General features: G+C 45.8%; 1 protein-coding gene across 1 annotated transcript in view; it reads left to right on the top strand.

The window, feature by feature from the left end:
- Window positions 1–18,359, top strand: part of IKZF1 (IKAROS family zinc finger 1) — an 87,313-nt gene that overhangs the window by 57,221 nt on the left and 11,733 nt on the right. Inside the window, exons 4-6 of the mRNA XM_069461857.1 lie at window positions 936–995; window positions 7,821–8,081; window positions 13,805–13,972. Of these exons, the coding sequence (XP_069317958.1) occupies window positions 936–995; window positions 7,821–8,081; window positions 13,805–13,972 (489 nt within the window). The remainder of the gene's footprint in view (window positions 1–935; window positions 996–7,820; window positions 8,082–13,804; window positions 13,973–18,359) is intronic.

Genomic DNA, 18,359 nt, shown 5'->3' with positions numbered 1-18,359 from the left:
CTCCTAAACTATGTTTGCCCATTATCTCAATAATTTATTGAGTTTTTCATGGGGGAAAAGGGAGGGTCTGTGGTCAGAGAAATTTGGGAAATACTGGTTTAAGCAAAGTTCAAGAGGGTCTGTTTCCTGCAGGTCACTTTGGAGACTTTACTAACTTAGTATCTCATCCAACAAGTTTAACTTAGCAGCTGCATTGTGCACCTAACTCTGATAGTCACTGGGCTGTGCCCTTGGAAAGAAAATTGTGTGTGTGTGTGTGTGTGTGTGTGTGTGCGCGCATGTGCAGAATCTGCCAAGTGTGAAGACGTAGGAGCACGCCGGGAGACTGAAAGGGAGGAAAGCTGTGAGATGTGAGGCCGTGATAGCGCTTACGCAAGCCACTGAGAGGACCACTCGCAGGAATGGGCAGCTCTGCTTGGGGTCAGGGAAGACGTTAATTTTTCCCTATCTGGTGGGTTGCATGAACATTTTCTGATTTTCTATAAACACTTGCTAAGAAAAAGCTGAATGAAGAACATTTTCAATGCAGTCAGCTCATTAAGAGACACTGTTTTTGTGAAGATATGTGCTCTCCCGGGAGGTGCTCTGTAATGAGGCTGAGGTCTTGGACCAGTTCTGCTGAATGGTTTCTCATAGTTCTAGAATGTTTGTGTTACCACCTCTAAGATGCTGAACCCGACAGCAGTTGCTGCAAACTACCCTTATGATACAATGCTGTGATTTGAGACCCGGGGGGATTCAGCCTTTTTCTGAGTGATCACTTTTCTGTTGCCTATATGAGGGCCAATTATATAGCAGATGAGTAGCTAAACAATGGTTTTGAGCAATAATATGTTTGGTTTTTTTTTTTTTAAAATAAAGCTTTCTGTTAAATTCTTTCTATATCTCTCTAATGGTATCACAACCCAGCTTTCTTTCTGCCTTCTTTATTGCAGTTACATATGGGGCTGATGACTTTAGGGATTTTCATGCAATAATTCCCCAATCTTTCTCTCGTAAGTATATGCTTTGCTTCTAGAACATGGCAATATGTGTTCATTTCATACTCAGTTTCCATTGTGTAAATATTGTGAGTGCATGTTCCTGCATGAACACTTTCCTTCACACTTGAAAAAAGGAGATAAATTAAATATTTACCATTCTATTCATTAAATATCTACCATCAGGGACACCATTTATGTAATAAAGTACCCAGGTGAGGTTTAGGCAGTTGAGCGATGTACCAGGGAGCATGGCGGTGGAGCAACAGCGAGGGTGGAAGCAAGGATAGGACCAGTGGGACTGTTACTCTGCTGGTACTGTTGGACCGTTTTGTTACCAGGGTTGTGATTATCTCCTTTTCACTGAGTGTGAGGATAAAATGGCCATACTTCCTGTCACCATCAAACAACATAATATGGTTTCGAGATAATTTTTACACTTTTGCGGGACAGGGGACAGACACATACTCCCCATGTGCTGCTCTGGAGTGTGAATTTCAGAACCGAGAAGAGAGAAATCACAGGCGTCCAGGCCGTTAGCCGTGCTGCTCGCTGCATGAGCAAGCTCACCGTCAACGCTGGGTGCAGGCGGGACCTTCTCTGACCTGAGCTGTTAAACCAAACACAGATGTTAATTTCATTTTTCTTTTTTAGGTATTGAGAGCTGATAAATGATAAATTTATTTGGGCAACACCCTTGAAGGAGTATCTTAAAGAATGAAGAGTGCTTTTTAAAACTTACATAGAGAGCTGAATATTTAAAGTCATGCAAGTTGTTAGACCCCTTAGGACTTGGGTCTTCAGAACCTGTATTAGTAAATTCTCTAATATTATAAAACATCAGAAAACAGTTTGTGTTTGTTAACACTGTAGCAATCATGCTTACAGACTCTAATTTAAAAGATATCAAAAACAGTTTAGGTTTCTGACATCCTGGTTATCAAAAACGACCTGGTATCTAAAGGATTTAGCAGTGTCAGTCTAAGTACACCCCTTTTCCCACAAACTAGATTGACTGTTTTTCCAAATATAAAATGCATAGAAATCTTTCTTTTACTGATATTCCTTTGATTCCACTTTAAAATAGCTTGATATTTACTTCTGTGAGATATATATGTATATATATGTAAATGTTGATATATGTGTATATGTGTATATGTATAAGTGTGTGCTTTTGTGGACATAGAAAACATTAAGGTACTAGGACAGAGAAATGATACTGACTTTGAGATGAACAATCATATTGTTGAAATGTTTTGAGAATTTAAATGCACTTAAGAGTAAAATAATATATTCTAAGACATGTTTTTGTTAAGTTGAGGAGGGTGTAGGCCCGAGCATACGGTAATGTTGAAGCAGATGCTTTGGTGGAAACAGTCTGTAAACATTGCTGCATGTGAAAATATATTTGGAGTTTTTAAAACATAGATGATACGCCTCACCTATATATTTATGCAATATGTTGGTGAGGTATCGGTGTCTCTCTTTCTCTCCCCACCCCCCCACCCCCTCCCCAGTAGTCAACCTGTGACTCTCCCGTGCACACTAGTGGCCCGTAGATCTCGGGACTTCCCCACCCAAACGGCAACCAAACTGTTCTGGGCCAATATCGCCACCTTGTGGTCACAATGGAGAATTGCCCTCTCTGCCCCTTAACACCTCTTCCTTCTGGAAAATTAAAAACATAGCCTTTTTGACCTCCTCTGCCTTCTTTATTCCAGTTTGTGTCCCTAGTTACCTGAGGTAAATGTCTATATGCTTACAACTTGTTCTTTTTTATACTTTCTCTTTTCTCTCTTTTGTCTTTCTTTTCTCTTCTCCACTTCTTTCCATTTAAAGGCATTAGACATCAAATGAGAAAAGTGTTTCTAATCATGCACTTTGATAAAAAAAAAAACTCTACATTTTAAATGCTATTAAATTATAATAAACGGTTCCATTGACCTTTAAAATGCCTAAAAGTTTCGTAAGTCTCTTTTAGAGGCAACACAAAAACACATATATAAATCTCTTCTTCATCTCAAATTTTCATTTAAGTACCGTGATTCAAGATACATCGTAAATGTTTTTATTTCGTTTGATTTTTACTTGCTAGTCACGAGTGTTGCAAGAATATATCTGTGTCACATTTTTTATTTAAAATACTGAACATTTCAAGCTCACATGGCCCAAACTCCTACCGGAGTGATATTTCAGACTATCTTTTCAATGGAGAAATGCATTCTGAGTACCAAACATTCACTTTTCCAGTAAATGGAAAAGTATTCTAAAAAGGAAAAGGAAATGAAGAGGAAACATAACCCATTTGTAAAGTGAGGACTGCCAGTGTACATTATACCTATGCATTAAACAATGATTAATTATTTGTTAGTGCATATAACACTCGGCAGCAAAGCCAGGCCTCCGGGTTCTTCAATTCTAAATTTGTCTATAGATTCCACCTACATTCAGGGTATGGGGTCTCTCTTAGGACTGTTGGGTAACTAATAACATTGAAGTCCTCTAAGATATGACAGCAAGATTTTCATTTTTCCTATTTTTAAATAGCATCTGGGAAGGAAAGTAGCTTTTGACTGGGGGTTTGAAAACATCCACTCTTAACATAAGCCACATTTATTGAATAATAAAATTGGGCCCCTGTCCATTATCTCTTAGTCAGTGAAAGAGCCCTGGGCAGGCCTGAGCCAGAGTGTTCTGGGGGAGAGAAACGGACACGTCTCCATTTCACGTTGTATATTTAATCAGTTCAGTTCAGCATCGTACTGAGCTCAACGTTTTTTTAAGTAGTAGGGGAGTTTACAAAATATTTATAAGTCTATTCGCTATATTCGGGGAGAGTGCTCCATCTCATGGAAACAGTTCCACAGCGAGGCAGTCCAGGTCCAAGCAAGTGGGGGAGTCGGAGAGGTTCGGGTGTCCAGACAGGGCCAGTCAGCGTGAGCCCTGGCTAACTTTCCATGGAGACAAATCCCTGGAGTCGACCAAAACACAGTCAGTGCAAATTAGGGGCAGACTGACTATTTCACAGAATTTATTGTGGGACAGGTCTGATGTGTACTATTTAAGGATTTTTATTAAGAAAATGAAAGGACTCCTCATGTGACATTCTTAACGGAGTCAGCTGGGAGCCTTGCATGTCCCTTTGGGCGGGCTCCAGGTTACCTCAGTATGAGACTGCCGGGAGATGGGTGGCAGCAACAAATGCCCATCATCCGTCCCAGACTCCGCCTTCATTAGTGGAAGGAACCACTGATGTCGTTGCCTTCTGCAGGTGGATTTCAAAATCTTAATAAAGGGCCCGTGGAAACTCACACACACCTGCCGAGCCTCCCCACGAGCCCTGTGTACACTGCCATCGGCAGGCCGCACTCCACTTGTTATTTTTTTCTAGGTAAAGGGAAGGGCCCTCAGAGGCCTTGACTCACTCCTGGCGGGGGCATGCTGGTGGAGGCCGTACACAGGGCCACGGGGGTGGCAGGACCTGAGATCGGGGCGCCTGCCAACCTCCAGGGCCTGCCCCCTGCCTGCCTGTGTGGAGGCCTCCTGTGGCAGGACCCCCTTCTTGCATTTATTGCCCAGTCGCCTCTCCTCAATGCCTTCTCTTCACTTTTAGAGCCACACTGAGGAAGTGCTGGTCCTGCTTGGCCGGGTGCGTCTCTCCTGGCTGCTACCTGCCCAGCCTCTCAGCCTGGGCCTTTGCTTTCTCTGAGCCGGGCGTGTCCAGGGCCGGCGACATTCCTTGCAGGAATTTCGGTCCCCAGGACTTCCTTTCCTGGGCACCCGCTCCTGCCCGTGCTTGCCCGTTTCACAAGAGGCACAGTCACCGGCCAGTGCCAGGGACTCCAGATCTCAGTCGCTGCAGGACTCCAGAACCACTTCTTCAGCCATTCCTTTCTTCCAGCCACAGCATGAGCTCACCTTCAGTGAAAACCCCAGAAACCGTTTGCACACTTGCATACGGGAAGCTGAGACACCCTCACCCCGAGCGTGTGTTTTCAATTTCACTAGACCTTACGTTATGTCTGTTAGGTTTCAACTTTTGAGATCCACTCTATATTTGCAACTTGGCTCCCACCATTGCTGTAGCCCTGTGGCGTAGCTCCCATGGAATCATAATCTGCTCCACTGTGTTCTAGAAGGCCCCAATCTCATTCTAAAAACCACAAGATGGATGATTAGAAATAATCCCAGGTTAAGGAGTGCACAGATCTTTGCAGTTTTACCATGTTTCCAGGGCAGGCTGGTGCAGACACTGGAGAGCAACGAGGGCCTAGTGAATTCGCTTCCACCCAAAAAGATACACAGCCCCTACCTGAGAATACGGATTCTAAAGAACTGAGCAATAATTAAGCACCATTGCCTGAACAGCCAACCTGTCCCCTTTATTGTCCACGTCTTTTGTCTCTGGCAGGCGGGAGAGGTGAGCGGGAGGCTGCTTGGATGCAGGTGCTGAGCCTCTGATCTTCAGAGTCTCGCAGGAAAGCACACTGGGGAGTCCCCACTGCACTAGTCTCAGCGCAGTCTGGCAGAATGCCAGGATCCGGTGGGAAGAGACAGGTGGCACAGTTCAGCCTGGTGGTACATTCTCACTTCTGGGGTCTTCGGGTCCACCACGGAGGCTGTGGCCCATGTTCTAGTTAATTTATTTTATTCCTTTGTCTGTCTTTTCTCCGAAGAGCTAGTAGGAAAACACTGGCAGGCAGGCAGCCCTCGGTATCCATGGGGTCTACATCTGCAGATTCTGCCAACTATGGGTTGAAATTACAGTGTGTGAGGGACGTGGAACCCTTGGATATGGAGGGCAGACTTTTCACATCTGCACGTTCCCATGGGGCCAACTATGGGACTTGAGCACCCACAGATTTGGTGTCTGTGGGGTCCCCGAAGCAATGCCTTGTGGATCCCGAGGGACATCTGGATAGAGGTTAGGACTTGGGGACTGGAGCCAGGCTGCCTGCCGTTACCTCCCAACCCTGCCACTTGCTAGCTGTGTGACCTTAGAAAGTTTTCAACCTATTTATGCCTCAGCTTCTTCAACTGTAAAATAGCATAGTAATAGTTCTTCCTTTATGAAGTTGTTGTGAAGGTTAAACGGGAGGGTGCGATTAAATTGCTGTGTGCTGGCATGTGGCGTTGGGGCAGACAGAGCATCACTCCATGGAATGGCTGCGCTGGGACTACCAGGTGTCGACACGTACGACCGTTGACACGGGCAACCACTGGCGCATGGCTCCACCTGCCATGTCCCATCACTGTCCTCCGCCATCTCCCCATGTGTTAACTGTGATGGGCTAGTGCTCTGATGGTTCCTGTTTTTCACAGATGAGAAAATCGAGGCACAGAGACGTCACAGAACTTGCCCAAGATCTCAGAGCCTCTGAATAGTAGACTGAGATTCCAGACCAGGTAGTTTGATTTCAGTGTCTGGACTTTAGATCTTCAAATAAGAGGAATTTGTTGAATAAAACAAATTTGGAGTGTTACTAACAAAGTTGGTTATTTAAAACAGTTGCTCTCAGTCCTGAATGTACACTAGAATCCCCTGGAGGGCTCATTAACACACAGATTGCTGGGCCCACCCGGGGTTTCTGAGCCAGCAGGTCTGGGGTGGCCCCAACAACCTGGGCGTCCAGCAAGTTCTTAGGTGATGCTGATGCTGCCTCTCCGGGGACCAAACTCTGAGAACCATTGATGGAAGATATTGACCAAAAATTATGCAGTCTTCATTGTCATCTATCTCGTTGACTATTTTACTTGGCAAAATTTACCTACCTGCTCTTTTTAGTCTGTGCAAATGATGATTAAAATGATGGCTTTGGGCATAACTGCAGGTTCTGCTAGTCCTTAGAGTGTTGGGTTCATCCATTCGCTGTCAGTGTCTCAGAAGCATGCAAACAAGATGTCTCCTATTTTCTCTAGGAAGAGAAATATGCAGATGACATTATTACCCTACATGACTTAGAGGAGACAATGACACAGAGTAAACAGTGGTGGTTGTACCCGTTGACACCAGCAGTTCACTGCCCACCCCCCCGACACACACAAGCATCTTTCTCCTTGAAAAGCTCTTCCAGAAATCGTGCAGTCATAAAGCACTCCAAATAGCCCTTCCGCAAAAGGAAGAAATGTAAGAAATGATGCCTCTACCTGGGAACACAGGATTCATTTACGTCATTGAAAGATAAAAAGGGATTAGAATGATCACGTGCCAAAGAGACAGAAGGGTCTTCCAGGAGTCTCGAAGGGACCTGTGGTCAGAACTCTGAGTGTGTGTTTGCTGAGATTTGTCCCAAGGTCCACTACTATTTACATGAAATGAGAGCAGGAAATTTTTCAGACTTGATAACCACTGTCTTAGGGATTTTGCCAAACAAGCTCACACGTCCTAGTGAGTTGGACGGTGTGACCCAAGCAGTGCTCCACTTCTAGGGCAAGGTGCTCCTCTGGCAGAGCAGGTGTAGGATCTGCCTCAGACCCCTCCTGAGGTTCCACAAGGCTGTGGATCCGGTGACCTTAACCTGCTTAAAGTGAGGGCCCAACTCTAAAGTGTCGACTTCATAAACAGCTTTTTCATGCATTTTCAGACACTCTCCATTCGGGTCCATAGAGCGGGCTGGCGGGTCCTCCCTGCAGCCTGCACCCTTGGCCCATCTGCGGCGTGCCTCGAAGCCCGCTCCAGGCTGAACGCAGGGGGAGCTGGGGCTGCACCCCCTTGGTATATGCTAAGAACGTCTGTTTAGTAGCTCGCCGCATCTATTTGATTGTCTTTTTGCTGCTATGTTGTTCTGTTGTGGTTTTTTTGCAATGACCCTGAGTGGCCTCCTGTATTGTGTCTTTCAGCCGGTAATGTTAAAGTAGAGACTCAGAGTGATGAAGAGAATGGGCGTGCCTGTGAAATGAATGGGGAAGAATGTGCGGAGGATTTACGAATGCTTGATGCCTCGGGAGAGAAAATGAATGGCTCCCACAGGGACCAAGGCAGCGCGGCTTTGTCGGGCGTTGGAGGCATTCGACTTCCTAACGGAAAGCTAAAGTGTGATATCTGTGGGATCATTTGCATCGGGCCCAATGTGCTCATGGTTCACAAGAGAAGCCACACTGGTAAGGCCGGGAGCAGTTTTTCCTTTAGTGGCCTGGAGAAGGCCTGTGGGGTGATGAAGACATCCTGTCTTCCTCGAGGGTTTTGAGCGTGCTGCAAGCTGGTTAGCAGCACAGGGTTGCAAGCGGCTGGGTCCGGCTGGTGCTGAGTTATGGTGTTCTCGTTCCCGAGCAACACTCACAGGACTGCCCAACACACACCAACGGACCCTGTAAATAAAACACGGTAAAAGTGAACAGACCAGATGAGAAGTCTGTCGAGGGCCTGATGTTATACTTGCCAAACAGCCTTGGCTGCACCCGTAGGTTGCACGTGCTCAGCGGTCCACCCTCAGCAAAACAGAGTCCCGATACACGGAAACCTCCTCCTCAGAGTTCCCACTGAGGAACCATGAGTCATGTGTGCGTTTTAATTTTTTTCAAACTAACAGAGCTTGCTTTTTAGAAACATTAGTGGATGGTGGAATAGCAGCAAAATTCAGTTTCTCAGAGAGAGGACGGATCGGTTTTCAAATGGCTCACCCTCTAACAGATGACTCTTCCAATCAGACAGTTTGTTTTCATCTCAATTGGTAAAACAATTTCATGCTAAGACCCCGTCTTTTTGCAAGATTTACTGGAGGTTTTCAAAGTGTAAGTGGTATTCCATCTCAAAAAAAAAAAAAAAAAAAAAGGAATATGAGTGATCTAGTGTCAGGGAGTTGTGCCGGGCTTACAAGAGGGTCTCTCCCCGGCAGGGCGGGAAGCACAGCTCATCTCGGAGTCTCGGGTGTCCACATCGTGCCCGCTCCACGCGTCTCTGACAGCCAGGCATGTTGATGGAACAGTCACAGGCTGGTCCAGCAGAACTGCCGAGTCACCACCACTAATGGTGCTGAAGAGTCTTGGAAATAAAATATTCATGGCACACATTTTACCTTTAACTGTAGGCAGAAGGTTTCTTCTGAATTGAACAGAAACTTTTCTTTACATGGGAAGCTGCCCTAAAGGTGGGTAAAACACAATAAATTCACCAATTCTAGTGGTCGCTGAAAGTGTGGACTCAAAGCCTGGAGACCTGCACCCTCACTGCCCATGAGCTGGCGTTGCTAGGTTGTCACAGGGCTGGTGGCTGCCACTGCAGTCCCCAGGAGGGGAGAGGAAGATGAAAAGTGCACTTTAGAGACCTAGGAAATTCTATAAGATGTCTCAGGGAAGTGAGGAAAAGCAGAGCCTTCTGTGCTGCTGCATGGGGCCAAAACATATATGTTCATCAAACTTTCAGCAGGAATTCAGAAATTTTGTTGAGCAAAAAAAGAAAAAGCTGAGTTGTCAGAAAATACGGATATTTGTGGGAGTGTGATTTTTACATTTGAGTCAAGGCAGTTTCCAAAATGATGTATTCCACTTGTAATATGTCCAAAAAACCATCAATAAATTGATTTTCAATAGGTATCCATCTTCAATAAAAAATCAGCTTCTAAAATTAAGCAGACTTTGATCTTCGTAATGTTCCCCTAATCCTTAGATTACCCAGTGAAATACACCCATCACATCCAGAGCTAGGTGCAGTGAGCTGGGCGGCAGTCCGTTCCCCCTTCTGTGTGAGTGGACATCGGCGGGGAGGTAGGCTACCTGTGCCAGGCACTCCCCAGGACCCGCTGGGACCCCTGGGAGCAGACCTTACCCGTGCATTGCTTTGCTGCTACTTCGTGTAGAGCCTGACTGTACAGTGAAAATTCTCTGACATGAATATTTGATAAGTGAATCAAATTCTGGCATACTAAATTGCCAAAATATAATGACTGCCTGCCTTGATAAAAAGGATAATTACATTTAATGAATCAACCTGCCAAGAACAGATACGGCGCGGGTTGGTACCTGCTGTTTGCCACTCATTTCTCCCAACAGTAGCAGCTAGGTGCCACCTAAACACCAGTACACTGAGTTTCTCACTTACGGAACAAATAACTCCCGGAAATCAATTTTATAGTTCCTGCCTTGCCCTTTATTTAAAAGAAAAACAAAACACCTGAAACAATGAACTCATGGATTGTCTTCATCATGCACTTCCATTTGCATAAATATAGAGGGTCACAGGTAGCTAGAGCAATGCCTGGTTTGGCCAAACTAGAGTTGAATAACTAACTGCTCATGCTAGAAGGGTTTTCATTTTCCTGGGATCTGAGTGAATATGTTAGAAAAGGCGTGCTTTCTGAATTCTCTATGTTTAAAACATTTCTAGAGCAGTGCTTCTGAAACTTCTCACAGGGCATGTAAGTCATTTGAGAGCTTGTGAACATGCAGACTCTGAGTCAGCCCCCCGGGGGGAGACAGGAGGGTGGGCTGCACTCTCACCAGCACCCAGGTGTGGAGCGCAGACCGCAGAGCATCCCCCAAGGTCAGGGACGTGCAGGTGAGTGAGGGACAGTAGACAGGCTATTTGGAACAGCTCTCCATCTGGGGGCTTAGGCGTGATGTGATTCCCCATGGACAAGCTAGGACTTGCACTATGGCCATTGCTCCTCCTGCCCGTGACGGCATTGGCAGGGGCTCAGGGCTTCTCAGTCCCTTCCTGATACGCAGAGGGTTCTCAGGGGCATCTCACCTCTGCCACACTGGTGCCTTGGTGAAGTACCGTTGGTGCCATTTGTACACAGTTCCTTGGTACTAGCACTTCACTTCCCCTGTTTTGCTGGTCAGGTTCCTATTTTGGACTCAGGTGTGATAGTGATGCCTTCCCTGCCTACATCTCAGGGCCAGTGTGAGAATCAGAGAGAAGTAGGAAGGAAGCAGGGAATTCGGAGTGCAAATGCAGGGTGTTATTATACTAAATGGTAGAATTTTTAATAATAAAGACCAAGAAGAGTGTCTGGGCTTTGGACATTCTATATAGACCTGCACCTGTTTTGTTCCCATCTGCAAGGTAAAAAGGCACAGCCCCGGCCTTCCCGCGCACAGCACCCGGTTGTCACGCTGCTGCAAGGTGCAGGCACAGCGGGCCCAGGTCAGCTCCTGCAGTTCAGACCTAGTTCTCAGTTCCCCGTGTTGATGTGCTCTCAGAAATTCTATAACTAGGTGTCCATGAGGACTTTCTTTTTTTCCCAATTAAGCTATTAAAAAGGACTCACACATTCTTACAAGGGTCCCTAAAATGGGAGACCTGTAGAGTCACTGGGATAAAAACTAAATTTTGAAATCATGATACGAAAGTCCTCCTCCCAGTTCAATAAAAGTGAACACAACCGTAGAGGATTTTGATCTACTCAGCTGCATTAATGAGCTGTTGGCCTGCAGAAGGCAAGTGATGGACTCTGGCCACACAGGAACACCCACCACATGGGCCGTGTTCCGTGTCCAGCTCTGTGGGCGTGTCCCCTCACCTCTTAACACATCCAAGGGGAAACTTTCTTGAGTGGAGCACTCTGTGCTGTCACTCTCAGGAATGCTCCATTCGGGACCCCACGCCCAGGGCGACCTGTGCGTGCCAGCACAGGCCATCAGAAACAGACGGGTTTCCAGTGAAATCTGTTTGCCCACCGGGATTAGGACACCGGGCACAGCAGGATGCAAGAGAACCCCTGCCTGCCTGCCCCCCTGCCAAAGAGCACCTTGGCTGTAATGAGCTGTCCTTTCTGTTTCAGATAGGTAAGACCCTAGCTCTGCCTCGTGCTTTCCCTATAGCCCTTCATACCTGGGGAGAAGCTGGGACTCCAGCACCTCACCAATGCCGGAAAGGGCATTTCCCGTGGCATAGGCGTAGGGTTGAATTTGATAGCTTGGCATCGAACCACAAGCACAGTTTTGTCACCAGGAATGTCCCCACATCCTTGTTGTGAGTGGCCATTGCACAAGCTGTCCTACACAGCCAGTCCGAATGAGAGCTGTGGTTGGAGGCGTGTGCGTTTCACTCTGGGTCTCCCCGCACACGGGGTCGCCTGCCTTTCCCGGCCGTCCACTGGGAGTTGAACGCACACATTCACGCACATGTGCGATGAAGGCCCAGAAGTGTTTCTAATAGATAATTAAATAATCTCTCTCCATTGGAAGCACCTCAGGGCTACCTGGCTACCAACTGTTTTAATCGCCCATCCAAAATTGGCCGCAGGTGCAGGCTTGTAACTCGGAGAGTTAGTGAGCTGGTTTGCCATCACCTGCTTGACTTAACCTTTCCTCTCTGTTCAGCCAAGACTAATCCAGGAAGGGATTTGGGAAACACCGAATACCTCCTGGTCAGCATCAGGAAACCTTCTATTGGTCTATAATTGAATATCACTGTGAATTGGTTTTAGCTTTTATAGTAGCACATCTATCCTGCCCACTTAAAAAAAAGTGATGATAATCATGAAATTCAAGAGCCAATATAGACTTATTATAAATTTAATCTGGTGTGGATTTTAACAGTACCAGATATGCTTCTACTTAATTGCTTTTGATAAGTGCTGTCTTCTGTACCAAAATCACATTCATCAGTTGGGAAAATTGTTAAATAGACATTTTAACATGTTTCTTTTTTCCTAAGAAGAGGTTGTCCCTGGGAAATACATTTCTATGGTATCTTGACAACCCAGAATTGTGGTCACATATCACTCTTCTTCTAAATAAAGCACTTGTTTTTCAAAAGAGCTTTTATATTTACTTACAAGTGTCACACTCTTTTCAATGGGAGTTAAATGAAATGTTCACTGATTTAGATTCCAAGATCTGTGACTAAATAAGACAATATTTCTGTTTCTCAGATACCTGTTTATCCCTTTGTCAGATCCGCGATGTAGACACCAGTGCTGCCACACAGGGCAGAGGCCAAGTGTTTCCTTAGTCACAAATTCATTAGTACTGGCCCAGAAAGAATTCCTTAATAACAGCTGAATTGCATCTCCTAGAATATCTGTACCTAAAATATAACTTGTCTTCTGTGGATATAGATCAATAATAGCTTAATGGTTTCAGGATTTAGGAAAGAAGAAAAATGCAGGAAATCTCAGTGCAGCTCTGACTTTGTACCCTGCCATAGGGAGATCTGGGGATGTTCTTTGGAAGATAAGGAGCTTCCTTCAGTTTCTTAACTTCTCATTTTATTCAATCTTTCTCCATCTCTCTCTCTCCCTCTCTGTCTCTTTCTCTCATCCTCACACTCTGTCTGTCTCTCTCCTGATTTGCCTGCTTAGGGACAGACAGGTAATGGAGAAGAAATTGAAAGGGAAAATACAGGGAAAATGTAAATGAAAAGAAGTTATTATAACTGTTATAATGAAGTGCCTTTCATTTAAATATAAGAATGTAACGCTGAAATGAACTTGTGATCCTGAAATGCATTTTTAATGAGTTTCCTTTTTATTTTGCTGCTTCAGTGGCATATTTTAAAGACCCTTTGAAAAAAGCCACATTAAAAAACCCCACCAAATGCCACAACACGCAAAATTGGATATTGGTTTATTCCAAAACTGCTGATCAGGAAGAGTGGCTCTTCATCACAAAATGTTGCAGTCACTTTATTTAAATGAGTTTGAATTTGCATTGTGATGTGCCATTCTGATTTAGGGGGAAAAAATTAGATTTTCAGATCAAATTGACCCAGCCAGTGAAGCGTTAAGGAGCTGGCAGGTTTAGTCTGAAAGCCTCATGTTCTATCAAACCTGCAGCCGGTGGAAGTCACCGAGCCCCCGTGGGAAACAACTTTCTCGCAGCCTTGTGCTGTTGTCCCTGCTCTGAGTTTGTTGTCACCGGCTGTCCTCTCTTCGTCCCAGGGGAGCGGCCCTTCCAGTGCAACCAGTGCGGGGCCTCCTTCACCCAGAAAGGCAACCTGCTCCGGCACATCAAGTTACACTCCGGGGAGAAGCCCTTCAAGTGCCACCTCTGCAACTATGCCTGCCGCCGGAGGGACGCCCTCACAGGCCACCTGAGGACGCACTCCGGTAGGTCTGCTGGGCGCTGCCTGCGTGTCCCGGGTAGGGAGCCGCCTCCACCCTGCCCGCCCTCTCGGGGCAGCAGGTCGCCTCTTTGCTGGCTGGCCCCACGCCCGGTCCCAGCACAGTCCTCCGTGGGGTGTTGACCAGCATGACTCTGGCATCAGCCCCCTGCTTCCTGCCCCATATTCTGCCTTTCCCCTTGAGCCAGAGGAAATGGGTGGGGATGTGCACACACACACAGTCTCACCCATGGACAGTGTGTTTCAGAAGAGGCCGCCTCATCCTATTTTGCCAGGCAACTGAGGTCTTTGTAAAGGATTTTGTCAGCCGTACTTTGGATCATGCCTGAAAAGTTTTTCAAATACCTTTCTTTATGTTCATTGTTAAGTCACACTTAATTTTACATGGGGTATTTTAATAGCAATAACAGTTGCAGAGGAGATGGCAAAGGTGATTTAGGGCATAACCCTGTCATCTGAGGGCACACCCACCGGGACAGTCCGAGCGTGACTCTCATGCCAGAAACCAGCCGAGGACCCATTTGGAGAGGCCAGTTTGGAGATGTCACCGGGTTTTAGGCAGCAGCATTTCTCTTTGAATGAGAGACATAAAGTACATCCCAAGTGACCGGGAGCCTCAGCTAGATCATCATTAGCATAAATGTTCCACCGTTCTCCAAACACTCCCAACCTGTGAAGCCCAGTCCACCTTTGATTCGACTAGGTCCTCTGCCTCCTGAGACATCTCCCTGCAGTTTCAGTATCCAGTAGCCCATAACCCTGCAGGGCAGAGGAAGAAAGGGCCCTCGGCCGGGCGGGCCTGTGTCCCGTTTGCCACAGCATGGTCTGCACTGCGTGGCGTGCGTGGGTTTCCTTCACACCCTGCAGTCAGGGCCAGCTGATGTACGTAGTGCATGGCACGAGGCTTTGGGGGCAGGAGGGTGATGGCCCTTGTCCCCAGAAGCTCCCAGCCAGCCTCCCATTAGCCACAGTGTCTGGGCAGGCACTGTGGGTGATGGGGCTGCTTCAGACCAGCCCCTTCCTGCCATCCCCAGGTAGCAGGACAAGCAGGTGAGGACGTGTGGTCTTTGTGAAAGGCCTGCAGGGTTCAGGCTGTCTCTTCCCAAAAGTGATGAGTGGATTTAACGTTTGGGTGTTTTAGGGGCTTCTCATTGTGTCCATCTCTTTATCACGCATTTACCGAGGGCCTCAGGGTGCTCGTTCTCCATGGGGGAGACAGGTGCACACAAGGAAAGCACCTGCATGTTGAGAGGCATGAAAGAGCGTCCGGCGGGATGGTCAGTCCCCAGGATGGAAGGTCAGGAGAGACTTCGAGTAGCAGGAAGGGTCTGAGTGCATGCCTAAAGGTGAGTTTCTAAAGTTTGCTTTAGAGAAGTCCTGACCGAGAGTATGATTCAGCAGTGATCGTAGAAGGGGATTTGGCACACATCTTACAAGTGTTAAGCACCTGGTTCTTCCCCTGGCGAGAGGAGTGCGCAGGAGTTCACCAGGTTGGCTGGAGGCAAGAGGGAGGAGTCTCGCAGGGGGACTTCAAGCTGTCTTCTCTCCATCCCATCCTCTTTCCTGGTGGGACCATGGAGGAGGCTCCCAAAATGCTCTTGATCAGAAAATTGTAATGATTTGGCTGAGCTTCTTAAAACCTTCCAAGAAAGGAGTTGAAGGAAGCTGAGGAGCTGCTGGCCCTATAATGTGGGCAGGTCACAGGAGGTGGCCAGGGTAGGCCCTGTGCGCAGAGCCAGACAGGGCCGTGCTGCAGGGTGACAGGGAAGAGGCAGCTCCCCTGAGATGGGAGCATGGTGGCATGATGATGAACCTCTCTGAATGTGTACACGTGTGACAGCATGTGTGGTCCCACCTGCAGGTGAAGGAGGTGCGTGTGGGCCTCTGCTGTGACCGTTGTACAGTCTGTGCCATGCTAACAGGTGGTCTGGGAAAAGAATCTTCACATCTACCATTTCTAAGGAGTCACGTAGACATAGACACCATTGGCAGCAATATTGCCTCAGGTTGGTAGGAAGCGTGGCTGCCTGTGTCAGTAGAAAATGCAAACACCCATTCTTAGGTTGACACCAACCATATATGATCATCATCCCCAGATCACTCTCATTTCCAAGAGAAATCTCTGCATGTCAGTCCTTAAGACTTAAAGTGATGCTGTTCTCCTTCCTATTGTGAAGTTGGGAACATCCAGTGCCATGCTTCATGCCACTCTGGCTCTATGCCTGTTTATTCTATTCAAGGCATGATGGTGTCCTGCTCTAAGTCTGGATAATTACTTGAGCGATTACGTGTAACAGGTGATAGAGTTTGGGCAGTTTATTTCTATTATGGATCCACCGATGAGCAAGTGGAGAAAACCAGCATCGATCCCAGGCTGCTGGAGACTCGGCTGTCGGAAAGTGCCCTGGGCGCACACCCAGCTCTTGCAGAGAGAAACAGCAGTTTAGGTTCTTCAAAATGATTTCATTAGAATGAAAGAAAGACTTTAGCCTATGTCTAGCCAACTCGAATGTGGCCACATTCTATTCCACTGTGGTCCCTTAAAAACCAGGATCAACATCATAGCTTCCCCTAGCAGCTGGTGGTGGCCTGAGGTTCCACAGTGGCGATAGAGTCACAGAATTTGTCTCATGCTGACAACAAAAGGGGCTTGGGTGATCTGGAGGGGTAGGGAAGGAATCCCCCTTCCTTCCTCATGGCTTTTTTAGGAAGTTGCAAGCTTAGTTAGAGACTTCTTTCCTGCAAAATATGGGGCTATGCTTCAAGATAGACTTTAGTTCAGTTGCTTACAATTAACATATTTCTTATGTTCCAGAGTAAAAACCAATCATATACTCAGAAAAATGGCTATCAGACACCATGCCATATGTATATAGGAAGCAGTTTTGATCATGGAATTTACTGAAGTTATAGCTTTTGAAGGAAAGGACATTGAGTGGTTATCTATATTCTATTAATTTCTAAAAGCAATACTCAATAAAATGTGCAATTTTAGGCAACATTCTATATTTCAACATTATTTCCTGGTATTGGAGTACAGCACTTTCTATAGATAAAGAAAAATCATCCCTTCTCTTTTATTAAATTTTCCAGAAGTCCAATTTTGATTTTCACTTTAGTCTTCTTAAACTATAGCTTCTGTTCACCTAGGAAAGAGATTTAACCAATACAAGCTCTGGTTAAACCATTTTACCAAACATTCTTATTTGGATAGTTTTAATTTTTATACACTACTTTGAAAGACGTGAAATGAAACAGCATGAGAAAGAAGTAGAACATTCTGGTTTTCAGGCGAAAATTTATATTCCTTATATAAGTGATGAAAGATATTTTACTCATCCCTTAAAATAGTATCTGCTGAAGTCTTTAAATTTAGGCATGATATGGTTCCTGGCTAGTCATCTTTTCCTAAAATACCACTCAGTAAAATCCAGGAAGGGCAAAACTCATTGTACAGAATTATACTGCCCAATACAGTAGCCACTAGCCATATGAGGTATTTTAATTTTAATTTTAATGAGTTAAAATTAAAGTTAAAACTTCATTCCTCAGTGGCATTGGCCACACCTTGAGTGTTCAGTGGCCACACCTGGCTGGTGGCTGCCATATTGGACACCACAGATGGAATCTCTATCCTCTAGTAAGTGCTGCTGGACGGGGCTGATCTAGAAGCTATGCCATCCTAAATTTCTTTGGGCAGAAAACAGAGCTCTTCCATAAGCTTTGTGAAAAACGCACAGTGTATTCTCCATGTATATGAAAATACATTTTTTCATATTGATGAAAATGTATTTTGTATTTGTGTATTCATATACAAAATATTTCCAATACATTTTAGAAATAAAATGTTCATTTTATTAAAGCATATTTGTCCACCGTGGTTTCTTAGAGACCTCGCATTATCCAGTTTAGCACCCTGGAGCTGGGCTCACTCTGGTTGCATTAGATGAGGCACCAGCATCACACCGGGTCTGGCTCGCAGTGTAGACAGAGGCCCGCTCGGGAGGTGAGTCTGCAGATTACCTGGCCAACACGGGGGCCTTCCTGACATCTCTGTCCAGTTGTTTGGCATCCACATTATGACACTACAGTGGTTCCTTTCCTCCAGTTAAAGGACAGATGTCAGTGATTTAGAAAGGAGAGAGTTTGGTAGTCAGAACAGTAGACAAATTAAGATGAAACAAGAATCACATGAGTTTTGGTACAATCAAAGAAACCTTTGAGCGTTAGCATTTTTAAGTTCAGTAATTTTGACCAAGTCCATAATGCTTTTAGCTCTCAAGAGTAGAATTTTTTTTTTTTTTTTTTACTTTTTTGGTAATAATTGTATTGCATGCATTCCCATTATACATAAGGCCGACATTTAATTGGGG

Source organism: Eulemur rufifrons, chromosome 29 (genome assembly GCF_041146395.1).
Source record: "Eulemur rufifrons isolate Redbay chromosome 29, OSU_ERuf_1, whole genome shotgun sequence".
NCBI classification, from domain to species: domain Eukaryota; kingdom Metazoa; phylum Chordata; class Mammalia; order Primates; family Lemuridae; genus Eulemur; species Eulemur rufifrons.
The sequence above is the reverse complement of the archived record's forward strand: the minus strand, read 5'-3'. Positions and strand labels throughout refer to the sequence as shown.